Below are 24,212 nucleotides of genomic sequence, written 5' to 3' on the forward strand. Positions count from 1 at the left end.
GACGTGACAGATAGACACTGTGATCATGACACAGACAGCTATTACAAGGTGCCTCCAGAATTTGGAAATAAGGTCAAAAAAGGTTACCTTCTGAGCGTGAAACTAATACAAAGAAAATCAACATTAGATGCAGATGCTTAGTTAGCTGTAGAAATGGCCCAGCTATGAGACTGCGCGGGAAACCCCAAAGTCTAATTAACAAGAAACCAGGGAGGGGTCTCTTACTAAGGAAGGCCCTAGGCTTCTGTACTGCAGCCCAGCTACCTGCGTCTGCACAAAGCGTACAGGTGGGACGGGCGAGTGGGCCTGTCAGTGTGTATCCCATTCAGGCCACAAGAATGCGCCCTCATCTGGCAGACAAGAGTATTTCACCCACTCCTGTGGAGCAGGGTGTGTTCATCAGGCTTCCCGCAAGTCAGTTCACTCTGTGCTGATTCCACACTCACCAAGCAAATTGCTAATGAGGTATCAGGGTTCCTGCTACAATGCCACTAGGAAAAGGGTGTCTTGGATGGCTGGAAAGATACATGCCCACATTTCTAAATGTTCGGATCTGCACTGTGGCCCAGTAGCTAGTCTCTTGCAAGCTTGGTTGGATAGTACCAGATAACTCAGGGGAGCTGAGAAAATGGTGTTCTTGAACTACAATGCTGGGGACCAGAGCCTGAACTCGGTGCCTATTCCAAGGTACTGCCACCCTGTGAGATGCTGCCAAGGAAACTGGTCACTTTCTCCTGGGCATCTCTGACATAACGTGTCACGAATAAGAATAAGGTGTTCAAAACCCCAGCAATTCCCAAGCTGTGTTTCATAGAGCATTAAATTCCCAAGGGATGTGAACAGGACTTTCTGGGAAAAGTTTGGGAAATGCTGGGTTAAAGGAAACAAGTTTAGCTAGGTTTTTTTTGTTGTTTTGTTTTTGTTTTTGTTTTTTTGTGAGGCAAGGCTTTAGCATGTTAATGCATGCCAAATCGGCCAGAGGGCGCTGGAGTATGCTGCATTTCCCCTACCTAGTCCATCAGGGGCTTTCTCCAAAAAATACCTGTTTACATCAGGAGGTCACTAGTGTTCAGCGGAAAACAGATTAGACAATACTAAGTTTTCAGCATAATTCTGTGAAGCAAAATATTAAAAATTGATATCTTTTATAATTCTAATCAAAATTATTGAAAATTCAAAATAATTATTTTTCACAGTTATAAGAATATTTCAATATATTTTATAAAGGGACTTAAAGGTCCATTTAAAATACTATATATAGTAGGTTCATCCAATTTTATAAAATAAAGAAGGGAAAATGTCAAAATATAAAGAGCAAACTCAATGCTAAATGTTGGTCAAGGTATGTCCGTTCGGGGAGGGCACAGACTGACACAGTGCACCCTCCTCCTCAAGATACACGGTGAAAATCATACAGATTAGTGTTCATGGATCCCCTCAGCAATTTTATTCAGTTTAACTTTTTAGCCCAGATTGGTTTTTATTTTTCAACTTTTTTAAACATCTTTATTAAGAGTATAATTGCTTTACAATGGTGTGTTAGTTTTCAGATTGGTTTTTAAGACACTTCTCAATCAACATTTTTAGGGACATAGAGAACTGTTAAAGGGGACTCAGATAAGTGTTTGTGGATGCATTTATACTCACACCTGATTTGGAAATACATCTTTGACACAATAAAGCATAAACCAATATTTATACTTTTAAATGTCCAGTTTTAGAAACACTAAAAAAATCACCAATCTTAATAGAAGCCTTTTTTTTTGAAAGTCTGCTTTCTTTAATTTATTGCCTAAACTAGTGGCTATTTTTATAATATAGTTACAAAGTCAGAAAGCTATTTTAATCAATATTCGAGTTTTAAATAACTTCAAATGCTACACTGTTAAAGCTTATTTTAATGGGTAAATATTATCATGTAGACTTAAATTCCTTAACTGATATTTTAAAATAAATGGGAATAGGTTATTTTGAAATATATTTACTAAAGCAAGCTGTTCTAATCAATTGAATCTGGAAGAGGTGAGGGGAAGTCTGATTCACTTTAAGCTTTATAGCAAGTCATGTCAAACACTTTAAAGTCCTCAACCCAGGACTAACTAATAAAATGTCGTTGATGGGAAGTGCAGTGATTGGGACCATTTTGAGATGGTACAAGGCTCTCAAGATAGAGGCTGGAGATCAAAGGTTTCTCTTCTCTTCTGATAATCATGTTAAATCTGGCTTGAAATACTTGTGCATTTGTATGAAGCATGAACGTGTTGGTGAGACAGAGTGAGACAAACCTCTCACTGATAATTAAATCTAGGACATGCTTTTTTAGGTGATGAAAAAGCAACTATCAGAATAAAACAAGTCAATTGATCCTACTGCTTCAGATATCCCCATAAAAGGTTCGCTGTGTACAGGAAAGACATTCAGCTTTAGCATAGGAATTTGAGAGAATGGCTATTAAAGGCTCACTGCTTTGCGAGTACAGTAGATTCCCTCTATAAAGCTGGTGTTAGGAGATAGCACTCACACTTGTGCTATATTAAGCTTTAACTGCAACTTCCGAGTTGCACAGGACATGATTTGACCCTTGATTTATCCAACCCATGTACAGCATAATCAAAGAAGGAATGTCCTTACGGATAAAATGTGTCTTGTGAACACACCCAGCCCTCTTGGTGCTTTTGCTCAAGGTGCTGCCCAGTTGAGGAATTCTCTCTGATGATTTCAACGCAACCCTGTGCCGGCGACCCGGAAGAAAGGTCCAGCTGAAGGCCCATCAACTTCCTGGCCTCTCCACTACTCTCTCCTCCTCCTGAACCTAAGGCTGCTGGGTGGACAGTTTCTGTAACAGCCGCCTGCCGAAAGCAGTGCTTTTCAAACTGGCTCTTCAGGGTGCTCCCAGGGTCACCAAAGGAGGGTGGGCTGGGCAAAGGCACAACTGAGCACAGGGAATTTGCCATGCTTCCCTAGAGCAGCTCTTCTAGAGGTTTCATACATAAGCTTTGGGGAAAATCCTGCTGCTTTAAAAAACTCCTGAGAGTCCAGAGGTACTGAGCAAAGAGTAAGCACTCAAGAAACCTCGATGAATGATTTTTTTTCTTCTATAAAATACATGGACTCATTCCACAAACACCTACAGCGTGCCAGGCGCTGTGCTGGGTACAGACCTTGCAAATTTGAATAAAGCAAAGTTTGCACCCTCGAGGAGCACCCTTAGCGTATGCATCTGCCCCTCTAAGTCTTTGTGAAGGCACTTCAGAATCCTGTCATGACTGAGGCTCGTTAACCTCATCAGTAAATCTACCTGGGAAAACCAAGAAGCACAGATGAACAAATTTCTGGTTGACAAAATGTTGGATAAACCAATTTTTGCAAATAATGTCATAATGGAATCTACCAAACTTGGACAGGAGAGTACTACTGTAGTGGAAAAAGCATTTGCTGATTGTCTAGAAATCTAGTATGAAATGGCTTCTAAATACACGATCTGTAACTACAAACAGATGAACACGTAGAACTTGCCACCTGATCAGCTTCAGCTTCAGAAGGGTAGCCCTTGTGTTCTTCCTGAATCTCCTGCACAGCACCAGGTGCATGGACAAGAAAAGGCAAAGAGGGGAAGAGAAACACGTGCAAACAGACAGGTGAAAGGACGGAAGTTCTTTTTTAAAGAGACAGTAAGCATGTAAAAGTCGACACACCTTTCATGGCTTTGCATATCCCAACATTTTCCCCCTTGGAGTTAAGGAAAGAACGTGTAGGCCATCTATAGCATCCTCAGCCTAAAATGGAGTATCTATTCTGTGTTTGTGTTGGGGTAGAAAAATGAAAAGCAAACAAACATCATGGGTTTCAAAGAATGTACTGTCTTTTTAAAATCAAGCAATACTGCAGCATACAGCCAAGGAACAAAATAACAGACGCATAACATGCTCATAGAAAATAAAACATACCACAGAGGGCAAGGAACAAAATCAAGCCAAAAATACAAAGGCAGTTCATAGACATGTGTTTTCAAAAGGAACTATTATGCTGCCCAGGGGTCAACACCACTGGAATTAACAACATTTCCACACACATGTGCATGCGCATATCACATGCTGGGGTCATACATATGCAGATACATACATACACTCTGTTACTTATTGCTAATTAAATACTGTGATTTATGACTCAAAACCATATTAAATCTTTCTAATTACAGTATCAACGTGCTTCGAAGAAAAGCGTCACATATCTTTATCTAAATTTCTTCCAATCCCTTTACATGTATGCTCTTTTTAATTTCTTTATGGAATCAGCTTATGAAACTCTAAAAACTTGGACTTTTAGTTTAGCAGGTGGTATAATGAGCATGAATATTGACGATGACAAGATTATAACACCTTTTAAAAGTTGTATCAAGTCTCTGAGGCTGAAAATATTAAAATTTAGCATCAATATATTTTTCCTTCAAGAAACTGGTTCTAATGACTACATTTCTTTAAGAGGCAATCAGTGAAGAAGTAGCAAAGCTTTAAAAGAATTTACTCTTCCCCACCATCTTTCATTTTTGTCAATAAAATAAAACAGCTACTTAAAATATTTTTATACTTTATCATCAGACTGAATTTAGTACACAGTTGGTACTGCTACCCTTCAGAGCAGGACAATTTTTTAAATGCAGCCAGGTTTTTTAAATTTACATTCTTTTTTTAAAGACAAAGAAAACGGAATCATTCTTTGACAAAAATTTTAAAAACAGATGAATGAATGACTAAACAACAACAACAAAAAAAACCCACAGCATTTCAAAGTCCATGCAAGTGTAAAGCCAAACACTAATATTTAACAATGTGAATCAGTGAAAGAAAATGATTCCCATGAGCAAAAGAAAACATGATAAAAACAAAATTAAACAGAGAAAAACCAACTAGAATAACAATAATTTGATTTAACCTGCTTATTTTTGTACTACTTCATTGGCTTCAATAAGATTAAAACTTTAAAACTGAAGTCATGAAATGATTCTGTCAAAATCCACATTGTTTTCATTTAATGGAAATAGGTTAATTTTCAACATCTGATACTCAGGTTTAAATGCATGCACATTACCAATCTTTGTCTTGCTTTATGAATATTCTGAAATAAAGGGAAGGAAAATCATGAGGAAACTATAAACTATAATCTACTAGCTGTAACAGCTACCTCTATATTTTAAGAAATACTAAATGGGGCTGATTTTGCTAAATTTATCTTCAAGATTAGCACTTCTGCTTTTGGGATTCAGCATGCAAACAGGAAATCTTACTTGATCTTGTAATCAAGACTTGAAATCTTACTTAGATCTCCTACTCAGGAAGGAGGACAACTGACCACTTTGTTGTTGTTCTTGTTGTTGTTATTAAATACTTCAGCATGAACTACATGACAAACGAGGTTAAATTAAGAGGACTCTATAGGCCTAGCCTTATAAACCCGGTGCCATGAATACCCATTTGGTCAGAATTCATGTAACACAACAGAAGTCAGTATTGCACAGTGGTAACAATTTTAGCATCCTGCCCTCACACACATCGGCTTTTTCCGCACATAGAAACACTGTAACAAATAAAGCATTTCTAGTGAACACTGAAAGCTATGACACAGCAGAGCAAACTGATCTGAGTGACTCATAAAATCAGTGAGAAGGCAAAGAACGCTAAATAGACTAAGTGTTCGATAAAGCACAGAAACACACAAGGAGGAGGCCCATGTGCTGAAAGCCCAATGTCCTTACCCTTATATCAGGCCTCCTGAGAACCTGTCAGTTAAAACACAGAACATCAGCATCACGGACACGTCACTACTGACCTGTGAAAGAGGCCATTAAGTTCGCCAGCCCATGCCCTAAGAAACACCATAATACTCCAAATAAAACCGAGCAGATCGATCCTAACACATTTGCCCTCTAAGTTCCATTTGATATCCAATCAATCCTAACACGTTTGTCCTATAGTTTGCAGGCAAGTCTATGACTTGGAGAAACTTAGTGCCCTTAGGCTAAGACAAATGACATTATTTTAAACACAAACCCCTTCTGTCAAGGGCTATTACAAGACAGTGTGAACAGGCCGTGTGTGAAAAATTCATTTGTGTGTCTGTTTGGAATACTGAACGCATTTTCCGCATAGAAACAATGATATAAAAAGGCGGTTCTGCTCCCAAACCAGCCCACAGAAACAAAACAAAACCGAACCAAGAAACCACAAAAGCGCCCACAGCTGGCGCAGAGCACAGCTCAGCCACAGCGTTAATGGGATCATAAAGCCTAGTTAAGCACAAATCTTAATCTGGTTTCTATAGGAATTCTATTTCCAATTCGCACTTGGGACTCCAGAATTAAACTTCCCGATGCGGCCGCCCCACAGGGAGAAGGTGCCCGTTCCTTGCGCCAGCCCAGGAAAGGGTAGCTGGCAGGGAGGGGAGGGCCGGGGAGGGCCGGGGAGGGCAGTCTCCGGGCAAGGAAAGCCAAGCTTTACTAAATCCGGACACTGATTTTAGAGAGGTTATTCCTGTGACTCCTACTTGAACGTGCAGCATGAGCGTTCGGGGAAACAGCCCAGAGAAGGGATGGAACTTTTGAAAAGCGAATAGTGCTAACGGTCTGAGGAAGACATGAATCATCTGTTCCCCACTCTCGAGTCTGAAATCTGATCATTGTTACATACGATAAACACTGGAGGTTCTATGGAAAACAGATCACTTTTTAAAAAAAAAAAATCACTGTAGGTTCTTATTAGCTTTACAGGTTTTACTCAGGAAAGATACGAAGATCACATGAATACGAGAATATAGAGTTCATCACTGTTACCATTAAAAGAAAATACTCTTTGAAGTAAAAAAGGTATCTGAATTAAGGGATGCTGTAGCTCAAAGGGAATTAAAGCCCAGAAGTTCCTTAATATAGACTACTTAGACTAAGAAGCTTAAACCTAGCTTTTTTTTTTGAGGGGGTGGTGGTGATGAATATGTTTATCATCTTAATTGTGGTGCTTGTTTCACAAGTGGGCACCTATCAAAACTTATCAATCTGTATACTTTAAATATGTGAAGTTTATCATTTGTTAATTACAACAGGAAAGTTAGTACAAAATAAATAAAATGCATGCTTATGTTCATAAAAAACTCAAAATGGGACATACATGATAATAAAAGGTCAAAATAGTCTCCCCTCCCAAGCTTCATTTGTCAGTGATAACCACGTTTAGCGAGATTTCTTTTTTAATTCTGAGGGTTGCCTCCATAACCTAGGAGTATGCTTACACCACTACTTCTTGACTTCTCAGCTTTAAACAGTACCTAGTGACCTAGCTAGATGACAAAATACGCTTTCTTAGGCTTCCCTGGTGGCGCAGTGGTTGGGAGTCCGCCTGCCGATGCAGGGGACATGGGTTCGTGCCCCGGTCTGGGAAGATCCCACGTGCCGCGGAGCGGCTGGGCCCGTGAGCCATGGCCGCTGGGCCTGCGCGTCCGGAGCCTGTGCTCCGCAACGGGAGAGGCCACGGCAGTGGGAGGCCCGCGTACTGCAAAAAAAAAAAGAAAATATGCTTTCTCAAACTACTCCCTCCCTCTTCCCAATGTCTGCTGATTGAAATTGTAATCTTTAGTTTTTTATCGCTGTCCTTCTGCAGCAGCTGCATCATTATAAAAAAAGCTCATGAAATAATTGTTTGGTGGCACTCTTCTAAGAACCTTGTCTATACTAACTCGTTTCATTCTCAGAACAACCTTGTGAGATAAAAATTATTATTGGCCCCATTTTTTTATGAGAAAACCAAGGCACAGTTAAGTAATCTGGCCAAGTTCAAGGTTTCAGAGCAAGTACTTACACCCAGAGAGTCTACTACACCGCCTCAGCCTAGCACCGCTGTAATTAGCCCACAGTAACTAAAGCCTTCAAACGTTCATCTGCTTTCTCTTAGCTCCCTCAAGGGTGGATGAAGAAAGCAATACCACGACCTCTTCCCTCGCTTCTCCTTGCTCCCTCCAAACCTCTGCTCCAACAGGTTATTATTTTCACTTTTGTTCTGTAACTGCAATTAATTTTGTAAAGTTTTGTCTATAAAGTGATAGTAACAATTGACAACTAGAAAGCAGCATTCACAAGCAGCATAACTGGGCCTTAAATGTAGGAGATATACTGCTGTCAACACGCCTTTTGCTACTGGAAGGAGAAACTAAATCAAAAGGAAAGGGGCAGGATGATGGTCCCCTTTGCCACCCACACAGTTCTTCACCTGCTGTATGTAAGTCCCCGCTACTCTTGGTCGGAGGCCGGAAAGGTCAGTGGAGGTCACCTGAGTTGATACCCATGTGTTTCTGCTTTATAGTTTTCATCTCTCCTGAAATAAGCCATTTCGGGTGCACAGAGAGGCTCATTTCCTTTTTCTTGAATCTGAATCTGATCGAAGCCAGAGAGCGGTGGTTTGAAGTCAGGCGGCCTGGGGCCAGCTCTCACTGGCAGACTCGGGGCCTCCGTGTGCCTGCACTTGGCCTCAGTTTCTACACGTACAAAAGGAAACGAGTCCACGAATGGCTGCGAGGTCCTGACCAGCCCTCAAACCTTAGGAGTCATTTAAGCTTCATTGGAAGACTTCAGAAAACATCTCCCCAACCTAAACTTGGTGGGGGGCAAATCGGCCTCCAGTGCTGACAGCCCTCGAGAACTCAGACAGCCGCACAGGCTGTATCATTCTTTATATTCTTTATTATACAATGAACTGGTAAACCTCAGTGTTTACCTGAGTTCTGTCAGTTTTCCTAGCAAATGATTGGACTCAGGGAGAGACTTGTGGGAAGCCCCGATTTGTAGCCAAGCTGAGCAGAAGTTGTGAGTAACCTGGGTACCCACTACTTGAAACTGGCATCTGAAGTGAGAACTTCTGTGGGACTGAGCCCTTAACCTGTGGGGTCTGCACTAACTCTGGTTAGTATCAGAATCAAATTGAATTGTAGAACACTCAGCTGGTTTTGGAGAATTCGTCAGTGTGGGGGCAAAACCCACACATCTGGTGTCACAAGTGTTCTAAGAGGGTGGGGATTCAAACCCAAGCTGACTGGTTTTAGTGCCCACGCTCTTAATCTCCATACAGCCCCACCTAAACCTGTTCCCTTTCTGAGGAGGCTGACGAATACCCGCAAGGCTTAATGCCCAGAATGCCCTGTACTGTATTTTTTGGAGTCTCTTTTCTATGAATTCCAGACAGCCCAGCCCAGCCCCACTCCTGTGCATGTTAGGTGCTCACATCACATTTATGGAAGTGGACTGGTGTTCAGCAATTACAATACACTCCTCTTGTAGTCATTTTTACATATCATATACATTTTCATAGAGTAACAGCATACAGTAAATGAGCACTGTATGCATTTCGTACATATGCTGCCCTTTTTAATACATTAAACCTCTGCTGTAACACCCACTATACAGATGAGGACACTTGAGGCTCAGCAAGGTAAGCAACTTGTTGGGCAGCTAGTCAGGTACAGGGCTGGACTCAAGGCAAAGTGCCCCGACTTCAAATTTTATGATCTTTTTGATAAACCATATGATTCTAAGTGAAATAAATATCAGTTTTTTGTTTTTTTTTTATAAATGAGTTATCTTTGAGCTTATGCCTCTAAGAAGCTTCTTTTCATGAAAAGATTGTAATAGTGGAGTAAAAACACCACTGTTCTCTGTTTTAGGCATAAAGTCTATAAAGTAATTCTGCTTTAGCAATCAGACCACTACGAAATGAGTTAAAGAGTTTGACCTGCTGGGTCAGGAGATGGCTCCACTTGCTGCAGGAGCCTCAGTAAGCAAGAGTCTGCGCAACTTATTCCTCACCACCGGCTGCAGCCAGAGGCCAAGGACAGGCCAATACAAATCTCAACCAGTCATCCAAATACAACCCTGGTCTTTGGGAAACAAGCCACACCTGAACCTGGCCTGACTCTTGTCAAACCCTAGCCTGAAGCAATCATTCTCTTTCTCTAAAGCCCTCCAGGAAATGTGACCAATGAGCTGTTCAATGAAGCATGCTGGCCCCAACTGCCATGTACAAAAGGGATGAGCATACTTGCAATTGAACTAGTACAGGATAATTGCTGATACCCTTTTCACTAACCAGTTTCTAACATCTTTATTTGCATAACTATATGCTCCATTTAAATAATACTTCTGATATATCATGAGTTGTTAGAAATATTAATCAAAATTTATTCTACATGCAATATAGAGTCGTTGAGCAGTCTGTAAAACTCTTGACTTTTTAAAAATTAAATTTCTAATTTTGAGATAACTTGATTCACAAGTGGTTGTGAGAATAAGAGATTCCATGTACAGTGTACCATGTCACCAAATTTCCCCGATGGTGGCATATTATAAAACTATAGAACAATACCGGAACAAGGACCCGGACACTGACACAGCCAAGATGCAGAACAATTTCCTCACCACCTAATGTTGCCCTTTTATAGCCACATCCACTTCCCTCCCAGCCCCTCCCCTTCTTAGCCCCTGGCAATCACTAATCTGCTCTCTATTTCTCTAATTTTGTCATTTGAAGACTGTTACACAAATGAAATCATACAGTATGTGATCTCTTGGGAGTGGCATTTCCTGCTCAGTGTAATTCCCTTAAGAGTTAGCCAATTCTTTTCTCTGACCTCTCTATTCTGCTGTTGAACCCATCCACTGAGGGTTTGGTGGTTTTGTTTGTTTGTTTAGTTTCGTTTTTTGTTTCTTTATCATATTTTTCACTTTTTAAATTTCCATTTGGTTCTTATCTCATATTTTCTTACTGAAACTTTCCTGTTTCTTGTCTCTCACTTTCCACGTCTTCATTGTTTCAAGCATATCTGTAATTGTTTATTGAAGCAGTTTTATGATGGCTTCTTTAAAACCTTTTTCACGTAATTCTAACATGTGTCATCTCGGTTTTGGCATCTACTGATTCTCTTTTTTCATTCAGTTTGAGATCTTTCTGGCTCTTGGTATGATGAGTGACTTTCAGTGGAAATCTGGCCATTTTGAATACTATAGAGTGTGGGTCTTATGTAACCCTCCTGTTGCAGCTGCTTTCTCTGCCACTGCTCCAGGAGAAGAGGGGCGGTGAGCACTGCCTCATTACAGCCAGGTGTGGGTACGAGTCCAGGTTCCCCTCTTGGCCAACGCTGCCATCCAAGGACAGGGGTCTCCTAGTTACTTCTGGGTCGGGGTGAGAGCTCTAGCTCCCAGTTAGGCTTCCGCCCATACCTGCCCAGCTGGCAGTGGCAGGAGTGCTCATGACTGATACCACTGTAACCACAGTGGAGGTGTGGCCTCCTTGCAGTGGGCGGTAGTGAAAGTCCTGACTCTCCACCAGGCCTCCGACACCACAGTTGCAGGGGTCACTGTGCCTTGCTACAGCCTCGCAACAGTGGAATCTAGCCTCCCCGCTTGGCCTTGCTGGCGGGGTGGGTGTGGGGCCGGAGCACAGTGGTTAGTGTCTAAAAGTTTTCTTTCTACTCGGCTGCCCCCTTCCTGTCCTTTGGCTAGAGAGACTAGGCTTTTCTTGTCTGTACCCGTTGGCATTTCTGGGTTGCTGGCTTCTTCAGCAACAAGTCTGGGTTATATATGGCAAAAACATAACCCAGGGATAGCACCACCCTGTCGTTCCTTAGGTGCTAAGGTCCCTAACCCGTCTGCCTTCTTCTCTCTACCTTTCAAGGCATTCTTACGTCTATTTTATAGATAATGTCCAGGGTTTTTATTTGTACTGAGAGTGAAAAATAAGAAAAAAGTACATCTGCTCCATCTTTCCAGAAGCAGAAGCCCGAATCTTGATATTTTTAAGAAATAATTCTACTCCACAAGTAATCCTGAGACATAGGATAGTACTTTGACATTACAGTGGTTACAAACTGGAGGCCTATTGCTCCAACAGGCAATAGCAGGGTTGTTTTTGTAATTTAATTGTTTTTAGGGGGACATGCTGCAGTCTCCAGTTCTCCACAGCCATGTCTGTTTAGCTTGTTAGCTATACCCTGTAGACATCTGTGTTTGCAAACTCTGATTTAATAAACAGATCACGAGGCCAAGCTATTAACAGTGGACTATGGTCATGGATTCGAAAAGATCGTGCTCAAGCTTCCCTCCTTCTAGACTAGTACTCAATTTAAGAAGTATTAACTAAGACCAAGCTCAAGCATAATGAAGCCTTTCCCACACACTGCATCCCACTTCCCTCCAAAGATCTTCTGGAAACTTTTGTTTAGGATCCAGAGTTTAATCACTGTACTAACCTATTAAATGATTAAATTTAGTATAGGACTCTCTCCATTTTCTCCTTTTTCTTCAGAATGTTTATGGAAGAGATCTAGCTAATGTGTGTGCAGGGATGAGAGTAGGAGAAACAGGAGGAGAGGGACAGAGGGGTGGTGGTGGTGGTGGTGGTGGTGGTGATGGTGATGGTGATGGTGATGGTGATGATGATGATGATGATGACGACGATGTTGGAGCCAGAGGAAAGAGTATGATCACATTAAAACTATAGTGTCCTAATTTCCTGAAGGCTGGCCAGAATCAAATCCTTTTGGACAAAACAGAATTGAAGAATGTTCTAGAAAGAAAGGAATTTAGAGACTTCAAATCTAATCCAAATTCTCTTAACCTTACACAAAAGGAAACAGACACTCAGAGGTTATACAAGGTCACAAAGCTAACCAGTACCGTCTGTACTACACCATGTTCCCTCTTCTTGGCCTAGTTCTGCTTTGCAAACAATGGAAGCTGATCAACTGTGTCACTTCTGCTAGCAGTTCCTAAAAATGTTTCATTACAAGTTATAACTGTATTTTTTCATCTAATCTTTGGAACATTACATTCAGATCTTGTTCTTAAATGTTTTGACAAATTCAAGAGAGAGATTTGTACTCTTTCTTAGCCCGTTAAAAATGGAAGCAACTGAGTTAGTAGTAGGGGGGTGGGCAAACAAAACATTTTATTACATTTCTTCTAGTAGTCTTAATTATCAGGTAAATCTTCAGGATGACTTGGCATTAAGGCATACATTTATTAATTTAGTTAATCCATAATCCACATAATAGCTATCTACTCTTTCAACAGGGACAATGTTTTCCAAACTTCTGTTATCTTATATAACACCTCTACAAGTCTGGTTTGCTATATGCATATCACCTGTACTAATATTAGTATTTATCTTTATGTTGACTTTATTTATTTATTTTAAATTTATTTTTGGCTGCGTTGGGTCTTCGTTGCTGTGCGCAGGCTTTTCTCTGGTTGCGGCGAGCGGGGGCTACTCTTCGTTGCGGTGTGTGGGCTTACTTGCTCCGTGGCATGTGGGATCTTCCCGGACCAGGGCTCGAACCCGTGTCCCCTGCACTGGCAGGCAGATTTTCAACCACTGCGCCACCAGGGAAACCCTTTATGTTGACTTTGAATCCACTCCTTTTTTCATGTTTCGCCTGGCTTTAAGCAATAATACCCATTAAATCACAAGTCTGATGTGCCAGGTTTCCTACTACACATTAAAATAATTACATAACTGTTAAAACATGTCCATGGGCATATCACCTAAACTCATCTCACGTGATGACAGTGATATTCTTACCACACCTTGGGTGATCTGACTCTAAGCTAACTGTCAATTTATGACATGGGTAAATAATAAAACAATTGTACTCTAAAATCTAACATGAGTTGCTAATTATTCAGGTTTGTGGGAATGTACCAGAAATGTATGGTCTCATCACCAATTTCAACAGATACAAACCTAGGGAAGCTGAACTTTTTACAATTTATTGTACGAAATAAATAGGGACTTCCCTGGTGGTCCAGTGGTTAAGAGTCTGCCTTCCAATGCAGGGGACGCAGGTTTGATCCCTGGTCGGGGAACTAAGATCCGACATGCTGCGGGGCAACTAAGCCCACCCGCTGCAACAACTGAGCATGCAGGCCACAACTAGAGAGTCCATGTGCCATAACTACAGAGCCCACGGGCTCTGGAACCCACATGCTGCAATGAGGAGCCTGTGTACCACAGTGGAGGATCCCACATGCCGCAACAAAGATCCCACGGGCTGCAACTAAGACCCGACACAGCCAAAAATGAAATAAAATAAAATAAATTAAATGAATGAATGAATGAAATACATGAGGATGGAAGACCTAAAGAGACATTTCTCCAAAGAAGACATACAGATGGCCAAGAAGCATGTGAAAAGATGCTCAACATCACTAATTATTAGAGAAATGCAAATCAAAACTACAATGAGGTATCTACCTCACACCAGTCAGAATGGCCATCTTCAAAAAATCTACAAACGATAAATGCTGGAGAGGGTGTGGAAAAAAGGGAACCCTCTTACACTGTTGGTAGGAATGTAAAGTGATACAGCCACTGTGGAGAACAGTATGGAGGTTCCTTAAAAAAGCAAAAATAGAACTAGCATATGACCCAGCAATCCTACTACCGGGCACATACCCTGAGAAAACCATAATTCAAAAAGACACATGTACCCCAATGTTCATTGCAGCACTATTTACAATAGCCGGGACATGGAAACAACCTAAATGTCCATCAACAGATGAATGGATAAAGAAAATGTGGTACATATGTACAATGGAATATTACTCAGCCATAAAAAGGAACAAAATTGGGTCATCTGTAGAGATGTGGATGGACCTAGAGTCTGTCATACAGAGTGAAGTAAGTCAGAAAGAGAAAAACAAATATTGTATATTAACGCATATATGTGGAATCTAGAAAAAAGGTACAGATGAACCTATTTCCAGGGCAGGAATAGAGACGCAGATGTAGAGAATGGACGTGTGGACACAGAGGTGGAAGGGGATGAATTGGGAGATTAGATTTAACATAAATACACTACCACGTGTAAAACAGGTAGCTAATGGAAATCTGTGGTATAGCACAGGGAGCTCAGCTCGGTGCTCTGTGATGACCTAGATGGGCAGGATGGGGTCGGGGGTGGGAGGGAGGTCCAAGAAGGAGGGAATATATGTATACACATAGCTGATTCACTTCATTGTACAGCAGAAACCAACACAACATTGTAAAACAATTACACTCCAATTTTAAGAAAGCAAATTTAACAATAATGTGTAGGATATAATCCCAATCTTGTAAAAATAAGTAACAAAACACCATCAAAAAAAAAAAAAGAAAGAAAGAAATGCATGAGACACACTGTTCCCCGCCTTCAGAGATTCTGATTCACTGAGGGGACGGGGACCATGGAAGCTGCATTTCTGCAGGCACCCCAGGGAGTGCTGGTGCGGGAACACCCAAGGGCCACATTTTGAAAAACAGTGAACAGGTAGGCAGTACAAAATTTTAAAAATCACTCTAGCTTTTCAATAGGATGACTTGGGTTCAAACCCCAAGTCTAACTGCATGATACTAAGCAAGTCACTTAAGCTCTCTGAGCCTTGCTTTCCTCATCTGTTAAATGATGATTATAATAAAAGCCATCTTACTGGGTTGTTTTAAGAAGTAAATGGATGATATGTCAAAAGAGTATTACAAAACCATAGAGTGCTGCACGTGCTAGAGGGCTGATGAGGATGCTGCCGCAGCCTACAACTGAGAACACAGTGCTCCAAATCGAGGTGCAAGCGCTCTGCTCCACAGAAACATCTGTTCCCATTTCATTACTGACGCTGAGTTTAACCTATAATAAATTAACCCCCAAATTGAGTGTGTATTTCAAATAAGATATTTGCACAATATATAATTTCAAATATTATCAACGGATGACTGCACATTAAATCCTCAAGGAATTGTATCTGGACCTTCAGGGCAAACCCCATGCATGGCTCCCATGCAAAAGGTGTCCCAAAGGCCCACGCTGGTTACCCTGATTCTAAGAACTACTTTATACATAGCATGTAAAATTATCTGTGGTTTAGAAACATTTTATTCTTTTATTATTTAAAAGAACTCTCTCCTTGAAGAAAACATAACAACTGAATTATAAATTTAACACCAAATTTGCAGACTTGGTTACAGGGCGAATCTAACAAAGACAATGATTAAAAAATGCTCTCTTACAATAATTCATCTAAAGCTTTAGCAATGATCTGCTGTAGGTACTTAAAATTCAATTTACAAAATATAGAAAAGCCTTCTTTTTCTCTGAATACCATCTGTTAAACCATTCCAACACGAGCTAATTCTGCTATACAAAATTCGTAAATAAACTAAAAATTTTTTTAAAAACCTTAGTTGCTTCATGTTAAAGCATAGATTCAGTCTGATCTATTAATGTAGAGGTTAGACAGCTATGCACACAGTCACCATCCTTTTCTAGAACCCACACAGCACTAACAACTATTCAACCATAATGAAAACCTTACAGTTAACACATAATTGTCCATAAAGAAAATCAATCCGAGGTCTAAGAGCTATTCTCTGCCAATATGGGTCCTTGAGCCTCTCCACTCAGTAGGGCAGTTTCTCCGCTAACGTGGGGCAAGAGGGCGCCTGGGACCAGTGGGGTCGGCAGCTGCCCAGTGATCAGCCGCTCAGGCACAGGTGATGCAGCAAACGCTTCTGCCACCTGGAAACAGCAGTCACGTTTTGCCCAGTCAGGTTCTGAGGAACAGGAGCCCCAGCTCCTCCTACGTGGGCAAACATGAAAACCAGATAGCAGAGAAAACTATCAAGAACTATACTGCCACTCTTCTGGCTGGCCATACTATCCAACTTCTGTTCCTCTCCAGCCATGCTTTCCTCTGGGAGGCATAAGCAACAGCATCCAATGGCTTGGACGAAGCAAGTCCAGCACCATAGCCAAATCTCAATTACACAGCCTCTGGAGTCAGTTTCTGCACTTGTTACAGGACGGCTAAAGAGGAAGTGAGGCTAGAGCCCTTCAACACGGACAGCTATTAAGAATGACTTAAGATCGTTATCGTAGCTCTTGAACTCTTCATAAGATTTGATGCCTGGCAAGGACTATGATTTTGAGAGCCATTGACCTAGGGTAGGACAGGATACTAAAATGTCATTCATACATACCTGTGAAAATCTATTCTCTCTTACTAGTGGGCAAAAATGACTATAATAAACTGAATCCTCAATTCAAGTAAACTGTACTACTGAAATGTAGACATGGTTTCACTTAATGTACCTGTTAATAGTTTCTTGACATTAAAACAAAGTTAGTCTTTAGCCTTAACAAAGATGGAGCACGCAAGCGTTTTATTTGTTAATTGATTCAACAAGAATTTATTGAGCACCTGTTACGTTCCAGGATCGTGCTGGGGGAGCAGTGGTGAGAAAAAGAGCCCCAGTCTCTGCTGACAAGGAGCTTATCACTCTTAACTTTAGAATAAGCAGGGAATCCAACTTTTAAAATAAACAAGAAGAGATTTCTCAATTCAATAAGGACTAAAAAATGAGGCTGCCCATACAACATTCTTGAGATTTTGCAAGTTTTTTGCATTCTAGTATCACATATTAATGCTGAAAACCCATAGGTAGTACATAAATACAGAAACAAATTGTGACGTTAGGGAAATACTATCTATCAGATATTTTCTGAAATTCAGAATACTAATAAAGAAAATATAGGCATTTATTATAATCAAATCTAAAAATATAATATATAATAAAATGGATCTGGAGTTTTAAAAGAATGATCATAATTGAAAGTCAGCTTTTCCTCTCAATTATAAAACTATGATCACATATACTAGATCCTGGTAAAAATGTCTCTTCTAAAGTTCAGAACTCTAACAACAGAGAATCTTTCACCCTTGTTCCCAAGCAAATGGCCGGTGAGCATTCAAGGGGCCAAAGTCTCACTCGAATTAAAACTGCAATGCTTCTTGGCTACTTAGGATATTGAAAATGAATTAAGGACTCAATTCCGCTTACCTTGTAATCTCTGGATACATTTTCTGATGTCACTGAACCTGAAATCTGACTAGAAATTGTAGCAGCTATAAGCTGTTTACACCATTCAACATGTGATCCTGTAGGACTAAAAGAAATAGTGCAATTAAAATATTTTAAGACATAGCCTCTGAGTGAGAAAACTGAGCACTGACTAGGGATATATGTACATTTCTTTTTTTAAAGAATGAACTTTAATTAGACTATTTAGTTACCTTTACATTTAATGTAAGAACTGAAATATCGACTGACCACTAGGAAGTAAGATTAGGTTCCAGGTTGATTTGAAATGAATCAACCAATTTATTTTAAGGTTAAGATTCTAGACCTCAGACAGTTAAATATGTTATTTTCTAGCATTTAATAAAATATCACTCAATTACAATTATATAGAGTGAATATTCTTAATGTAAGTAGAAAATTAATTCTAAAGTGAAATATTTATCTTACAGCATATGCTTTTCAAAAATGCTATCACTTTCATGCTGGTGGTTTTAAATCTAGAAAACGATGTAATTTCAAGTGAATCAAAGTGACTCTTAATGGAGCAAAGCTGATTGTATGATTTTAAAAAGAACAGACTAGAAAAGTCCTGTGTGTAGTAATAATGCCGCCTTACATTTCTGTAAGTGCTCTGACAACTTACAAAAGGCTTTTCCAGTCCATTATGATATCAGAGCCTGACAACCACATGTGATAAGAAGGCAGAACGGGGACGAGCCAACAGGTTTCTGGGATGAGAAAATTGAGGTGCAGTGGCGACATGGCCCATCAGAAAGTGGTGGGGCTGTCCTTCCAGGATATGGTACCACCAACGGCGACCAACTCACCGAACCACAGGGCAAAACAGAGGCCAGCGCTACAGATGCTAGCCACTGCCTTATACGAGAACACAAGGACGCAGAGAAAATGGCATCTTGCGCTTGTGTGCTGCTCTCAAATGTTCAACACATTTCTGCACACAGCCTCACCCGAGCCTCACAGTGACCCACCTTACAGAGGAGAAAACTAAGGCTCTAGCGTTTGACTAAGGTCACACAGCTGGTAAGTGGTCGGGCTGTGCTCATCTGACTTAAAGGACCACATAAGCAAAGTAAGCACTGAGGGAATTAAAAATTGCCTCCAGAGGCCAGGCTCCTCTCTCAACTCATGAAAGCACTGAAGAAATCAAGTAAAAGGGCAAAAGATACTTATGAAAGTTTACCTTGCAGGTGGCTTTCACTGTAAACAGTGTTCCAGACCTTTGAAAATCTCATCACTAATTAAATCCACACTCGTGTACTGGAAGGATTAAAAAAACCTGGAATCCCTAGGCAGTGTGTGAAATAACGTAACTAGTGAAATAAAGACATCTGATGTGCTCTACGAGCGACCTAAATTGCATTCTCTGACCAGGACAGCCTATAGTAGTTATCTGTGGGGCCGAAAATATAAGTCCAAACATTCGCTGAATGGGCAGACATTCCTGTCATACACCAAGACTCTATTTACCACAATTAATAACTAAGAGGAAGAAGGAGGGGAAAGGGAGGGATATTAGTTTCCTCTTAAATGCTAAGGCACCTTTATTGTCCGGTTCTCCCATACTTTTCTTGCCAAGCTGCCTTTTCCTCTGCCAGCACCTGGGCCTGAGCACAAATCTAACAGCAGGAACCCACCTGTTCACCCACCGCGGACGGGGTGGGTTGGAGGGGGCTGCTGTTATCCTCTAGCTTCCGTTCCCCTTCCTTCTAATGAGGACCCTTCTCTCCACGGTAGGGAGCTGCCCCTCCGCATTTCATAGGATTCTGCTCCACTTGGAGGGGAGTCACCCCAAGCTTTCCTCTTGGACCCGGAGCTGTGTAGACCCGCCCCCAGCACTGGCGGAGGCCACTCTCCACATCCACCACCTCGAGGAACCCACAGAGATAGAGAGTAAGACATGAAGAAAACAGAGATGGGAAGCCTCATCCACACTGTTTGCAACTCTGGCTCTGAATGTGCCTGCGGCCATCTTTCACCCTGGCTGCAGCAGTGATGGGAGCCAACACACTTCCTTTTTGGCTGGAGCTAGAATGATTTGTGTTTTTGGTACCTGCAACCAGAAGCATCCTGGTCAACAGAGTTATAAACAGTGTGGCACGGTGGGCTGGTAGACAGGAGGCCTGGCTCCGGGTCCTGTTTCTGTCACCAGCTAGCTCCGTGACCTTGAGCGAGCCACATCCTATCACAGGCCCACAGCTCCATCAGCATTAAGAGAAGTACGATATTCAGAAGAGAGGGGAGGGCCCACGGTCCACGGCTGAGCCACAGCTGCAGAGCCAGGGTCTACTCTGGGGGTCTCTTAAAAGAAGAACGTGAACCAGAGCCGGTCACAACGACGGGACTGAGGAGGAAGGCCACGTCTCCTCTCCCCTCTCTGCTCTTTAGTCAGTGCAGTCTCCCTCCACACTCCTGGTGGCAACAATCACTTGCAGTCTGGGAGCTCCCAGCTTTGTTTCTCCAGCCCGGACTCCCCCGATCTGGACGCCGAGGATCCCATGAGACAGCTCCACTAGTCGGTCCCAGAGACCCTGCCGGCTCCACGGGTCTAGACCAGCATCAGCCGCCCAGCCTGCAAACTGCTCCTCCAGCCCTCACGTCTCCTAAGTCAGGGAAAGGCACAGCCTCATCCAGGGGCCCCAGGGCCCAAAGCTGGGGTTTACCTTGGAGCCCACTCCCCACTTGGCTCTCACATCTGAATGCTCACCGAGTCTCATCACTCCTATCTGCTAAATATCGTAAGAATGCACCTTGCCCATCCCTATTCCAATTACCTTTTCCACACGCCCATCATCTGTCGGTGTTCTCCCACCTTATGAATTTAAGCCCCACCTCTATGCTGGTGACTCCAGCCCAGACACCACCCCTGAACTCCAGGCTTAAATAAACCAACTGCCTCTTTGACATCCGCTCTGGGAAATCCAACTGACATCTCATTACTGTTACAACCAGGGCTGAGAGCCTGCTAACTTCCTAACCCCGCTCCACATAGAGGCTTCTCCATCTCAGCAACATCGTTTTCCGCAAGCCGAAGACATTGGGATTGTCCTTGATTCTTCTTCTCTCCTACCCGACAACCAATCTTCACAAACCCTACTGGCTCTACCCTGCAGATTTTCTTCAAATGATAGCTTGAATCGGATCACTTCTCCCTTCCTCCAGCCCACGGCTCCGGTCGCAGCCACCATCCTCTCTTGCCTTGATAACTGCGACAGCCTCCCACCTGCTAGACTCTGATTCTACTCCTTCCCCTTCCGGTGCGTTGTCCACACAGCAGCCATGGAGAGCATCCTGAAATCCACACCATCTGCCCCTGTGACCTCTCTGAGCTTGTCCTCTACTGCTGTCTCCCTAGCTCCCTCCCTGCTGGTGACACTGGTCTCCTGGCTGACTCTTGAACCCTTGGCTCCCCCTCCCGCCTCAGGGAGCGCAGGCCTGTGCTGCCACCTGGATATGTGCATGAGTAGGCCCCTCACCTCTTCTGGGGTGTGACTCAAAGGCCACCTTTCTCAACTAGGCTCTCCCTGACCACCCGGCACAAAATTCCAACCACTCCCCAGAGTGCACAGCCCCACCACTTCCTACCCGCTCCCAGCTGACTTTTCTCCCCCAGCACCTAACACAGAACACATTTGACGTGTTCTTTTGTCTCTCTCTCGCACTAAAAAGATGCTCCAAGAGGGCGGGGATTTGTGTGTGTGTGTTCCCTTCTGTATCCTCAAGCCTAACACAGTGCCGGACACAGAGCAGGCACTCATATCTGCAGAATAAATGACTGAGAGATTAGCATTTCCACAACCAACTTAACCCAACTCAGTGAGACGGCCCACCTGCAGTCCATTCACAACACTACTGCACAGCAATTGTTCTCAAATGCCTACCCCATCCTGTAGCTTCCCTGATAGAAATCCTTTTGTGCCCCCCATAACTAGGGTGACCATATAATTTCTCATCCAAACCAAGACACTATTGTGAGTTGCAGAAGGATGCTACTGATAATTACACTGGCTCGACCAGTACCCTGTACCATCTGGTGCCAAAGAGACCACAAAGCCCACCCTACTTATAGCTAAGGTGGTTATTAAAAATGCAGAATTTCAGGCTCTACCCAGGAGATGGTGGATTAGATTTAGGGTGGGATCCAAGAGTCTGCATTTCAATCAAGCACTGGAGGTGATCCTGACTCAGGTTATACAGAACTGAGCAGAGAAGCATCGGCCCAGAAGACAAGGGCACAATTCCTTGGAAGGAACACGGGCCCCTTCAGGATCTAACTCCTGCCTTCCCGCAAGTCTTCTCTATTATCAGTTCCCCACATCCAGCATCCAGCCCCCATGGCTGCACGTTCCACTCCTGTGGCCAAAAAGCGTCCCCTGCCCCCGTCCCGCCACTAAAAACTGAAGCGAATATCCCACCTCCGTATACCACAGTGCAGTGGATCACAACTGAGGCTGCGGAGTCTTTTTGAAAAATTCTAACTCCTGGGCCTCACCCAAACCTCCTAAATCAGAAGCCTCAGGACTGGGGTCTGGCCACCTGGAGTTCTTAAAAAGCTTCTCAGGTGATTCCCACGCACACCACATCCAGAGCACTTCCAAGCGCACCTCCACCCTGGCACTTATCACACTTGATTTCAATGGCTGGTTTGTTTGTATCCTCCACTCGATGGTAAGCCAGAGAGCAAAAGCCGTCGGGCATTATTCTCTGACTCTCCAAGCCCTCATACACTGCAGAGTATCTGCAGATGAGTGAAACCCTGTCCAGTGCACGTACTGTCTTGGCTGTGATTAGTTTTCAGTGAAGCTGACGACTTGGGTAACTATTTCATTAAAATACATTGTAATTACACTGAGGTAGAAACAAAGGGAATGTTTCTTGTTGTTCCTCTGCCTTTGGAAACTCCCAAAAGTTCAGCTCAGGGGTGTGACTAAGAGGCAGGAACCAGCATCTGAAACTGACCCAGTGGCGTTACAACAGTATGTCTCGCCTAATTGCACTTTAGCGTCAGCGAAATGGCCAAGATGTGGAAAAGCTGCATATTCCAGGCTATGGGATCACCCACCCCTTGTCCCGAGTGTCAGGGTGGCCCTCCCAGTTGGATCTGGTCGGTTTGTGCTTCTAACTGATTCATCTTAGTTCTCGGACTGCCTAAGAAGCAGTAGCCTTACGTGTTTGTGAAAACAATGAACCAGTTCCTTCAAAGTGTGAAGAACTGAAAGTAAACGATGATGTGTTCTCGAATAGGGAGCAGTTTGGAAGTTTTCCATCCCAGCTTTTCAAATGAGGGTATCTTTGCCTCTATCTGCGCCAGCCCGACACCCACGGGGTGCCGCCCTCCAACTGCCCCTACCAACCCCAGCATCAAAGACCGCAAGCAGCGGCGGCGGGATTTTGGTCTTCAGACCACACGAGGCAAGGGCACGCTAAAAAGGGGCGCCGGGGTGAAATTTCCTCCCAAACGATTCGTGGCCGGGGCAAGGGCTGCCGAGGTGGCTCCAAGGTGCAGTAGGAGGCGGCCTGGGACACGGTTTGACAGCTGTGAAGCCCCTCGGGGTGCGGGGAGCTTCGGCGCGAGGCGGAAGTGAGCCAGGTGCGGGCCCCGGGGACCAGGCGGGGGTTCCCGGGGCTCCGGAGGGGACGCGGGAGGGGGACGCCCCAGCTTGGCCTCGGCCCGGCGCGCGGGGAAGGGGCAGCCGGGCCTCGCGCGGGGCCCTCGGGAATCGGGGACCGGAAGGCCGCGGCGGCCGGGCCCCGCTTACCTGTCCAGGGTCTCCACGCTGGGCTGCCGGGAGCCGGCGGCGGGGGCCCCCACGACCCGAGGGGGCCTCCTGCCGCCCGCCGGCCCCGGGCCCAGGCCCCCGCCGCCCTCGCCGCCCCCCGCCGCCGCCGCCGCCGCCGCCGCCGCCGGCCTGTCCATGGCGCGCTGAACCCTCTGCCGCGGGGAAGCCGCCGTCGGGAGGGGAGTGGCGCCCCGGAAGGTCCAGCCGCGCGCCTCTGGCGGCCCCAATCTGCCGCCCGCCCGACTCAGGCGGCCGCCGCCATTAGCTGTCACCTGGCGCCCCGCGTTACCCACAAGGCCTCGCGCGTGGGGTGGGGGGCGGGGAGGGCGGCGCGCGGCCGGGAGCCGGGTCCCCCCCCGCCGCCCCGCCCGAACCCCACCTGGGCGCCCGGCCCGCGAGCCGGCGAGGTAGGGCCCGGGCGACCGGGCACGTCCTCAGCCACTTGGGGTCGAAATCCACCAATGGATTATGCAGAAAGAACGTGCTCTGCTCG

General features: G+C 43.9%; 1 protein-coding gene across 7 annotated transcripts in view; it reads right to left on the reverse strand.

Moving 5' to 3' along the window:
• Positions 1 to 24,002, reverse strand: part of MTMR1 (myotubularin related protein 1) — a 106,938-nt gene extending 82,936 nt beyond the window's left edge. For 3 of the 7 annotated variants that reach the window (XM_073798768.1, XM_073798769.1, XM_073798767.1), the window contains exons 1-3: positions 23,699 to 24,002; positions 17,901 to 18,006; positions 5,089 to 5,115 (exon numbers count right to left, since the gene is read on the reverse strand). In XM_073798768.1, coding sequence (XP_073654869.1) covers positions 5,089 to 5,115; positions 17,901 to 18,006; positions 23,699 to 23,856 — 291 coding nt within the window. In that variant the 5' untranslated portion in view covers positions 23,857 to 24,002. Of the gene's footprint in view, positions 1 to 5,088; positions 5,116 to 5,752; positions 5,777 to 17,260; positions 17,280 to 17,900; positions 18,007 to 23,698 lie in introns of those variants that run through there. The other 4 variants (XM_019939289.3, XM_019939294.3, XM_019939295.3 and 1 more) reach the window with 4 other exon arrangements.
• Positions 24,003 to 24,212: the final 210 nt, after the last annotated feature.

This window comes from Tursiops truncatus, chromosome X (genome assembly GCF_011762595.2).
Source record: "Tursiops truncatus isolate mTurTru1 chromosome X, mTurTru1.mat.Y, whole genome shotgun sequence".
Taxonomy (NCBI): Eukaryota; Metazoa; Chordata; class Mammalia; order Artiodactyla; family Delphinidae; genus Tursiops; species Tursiops truncatus.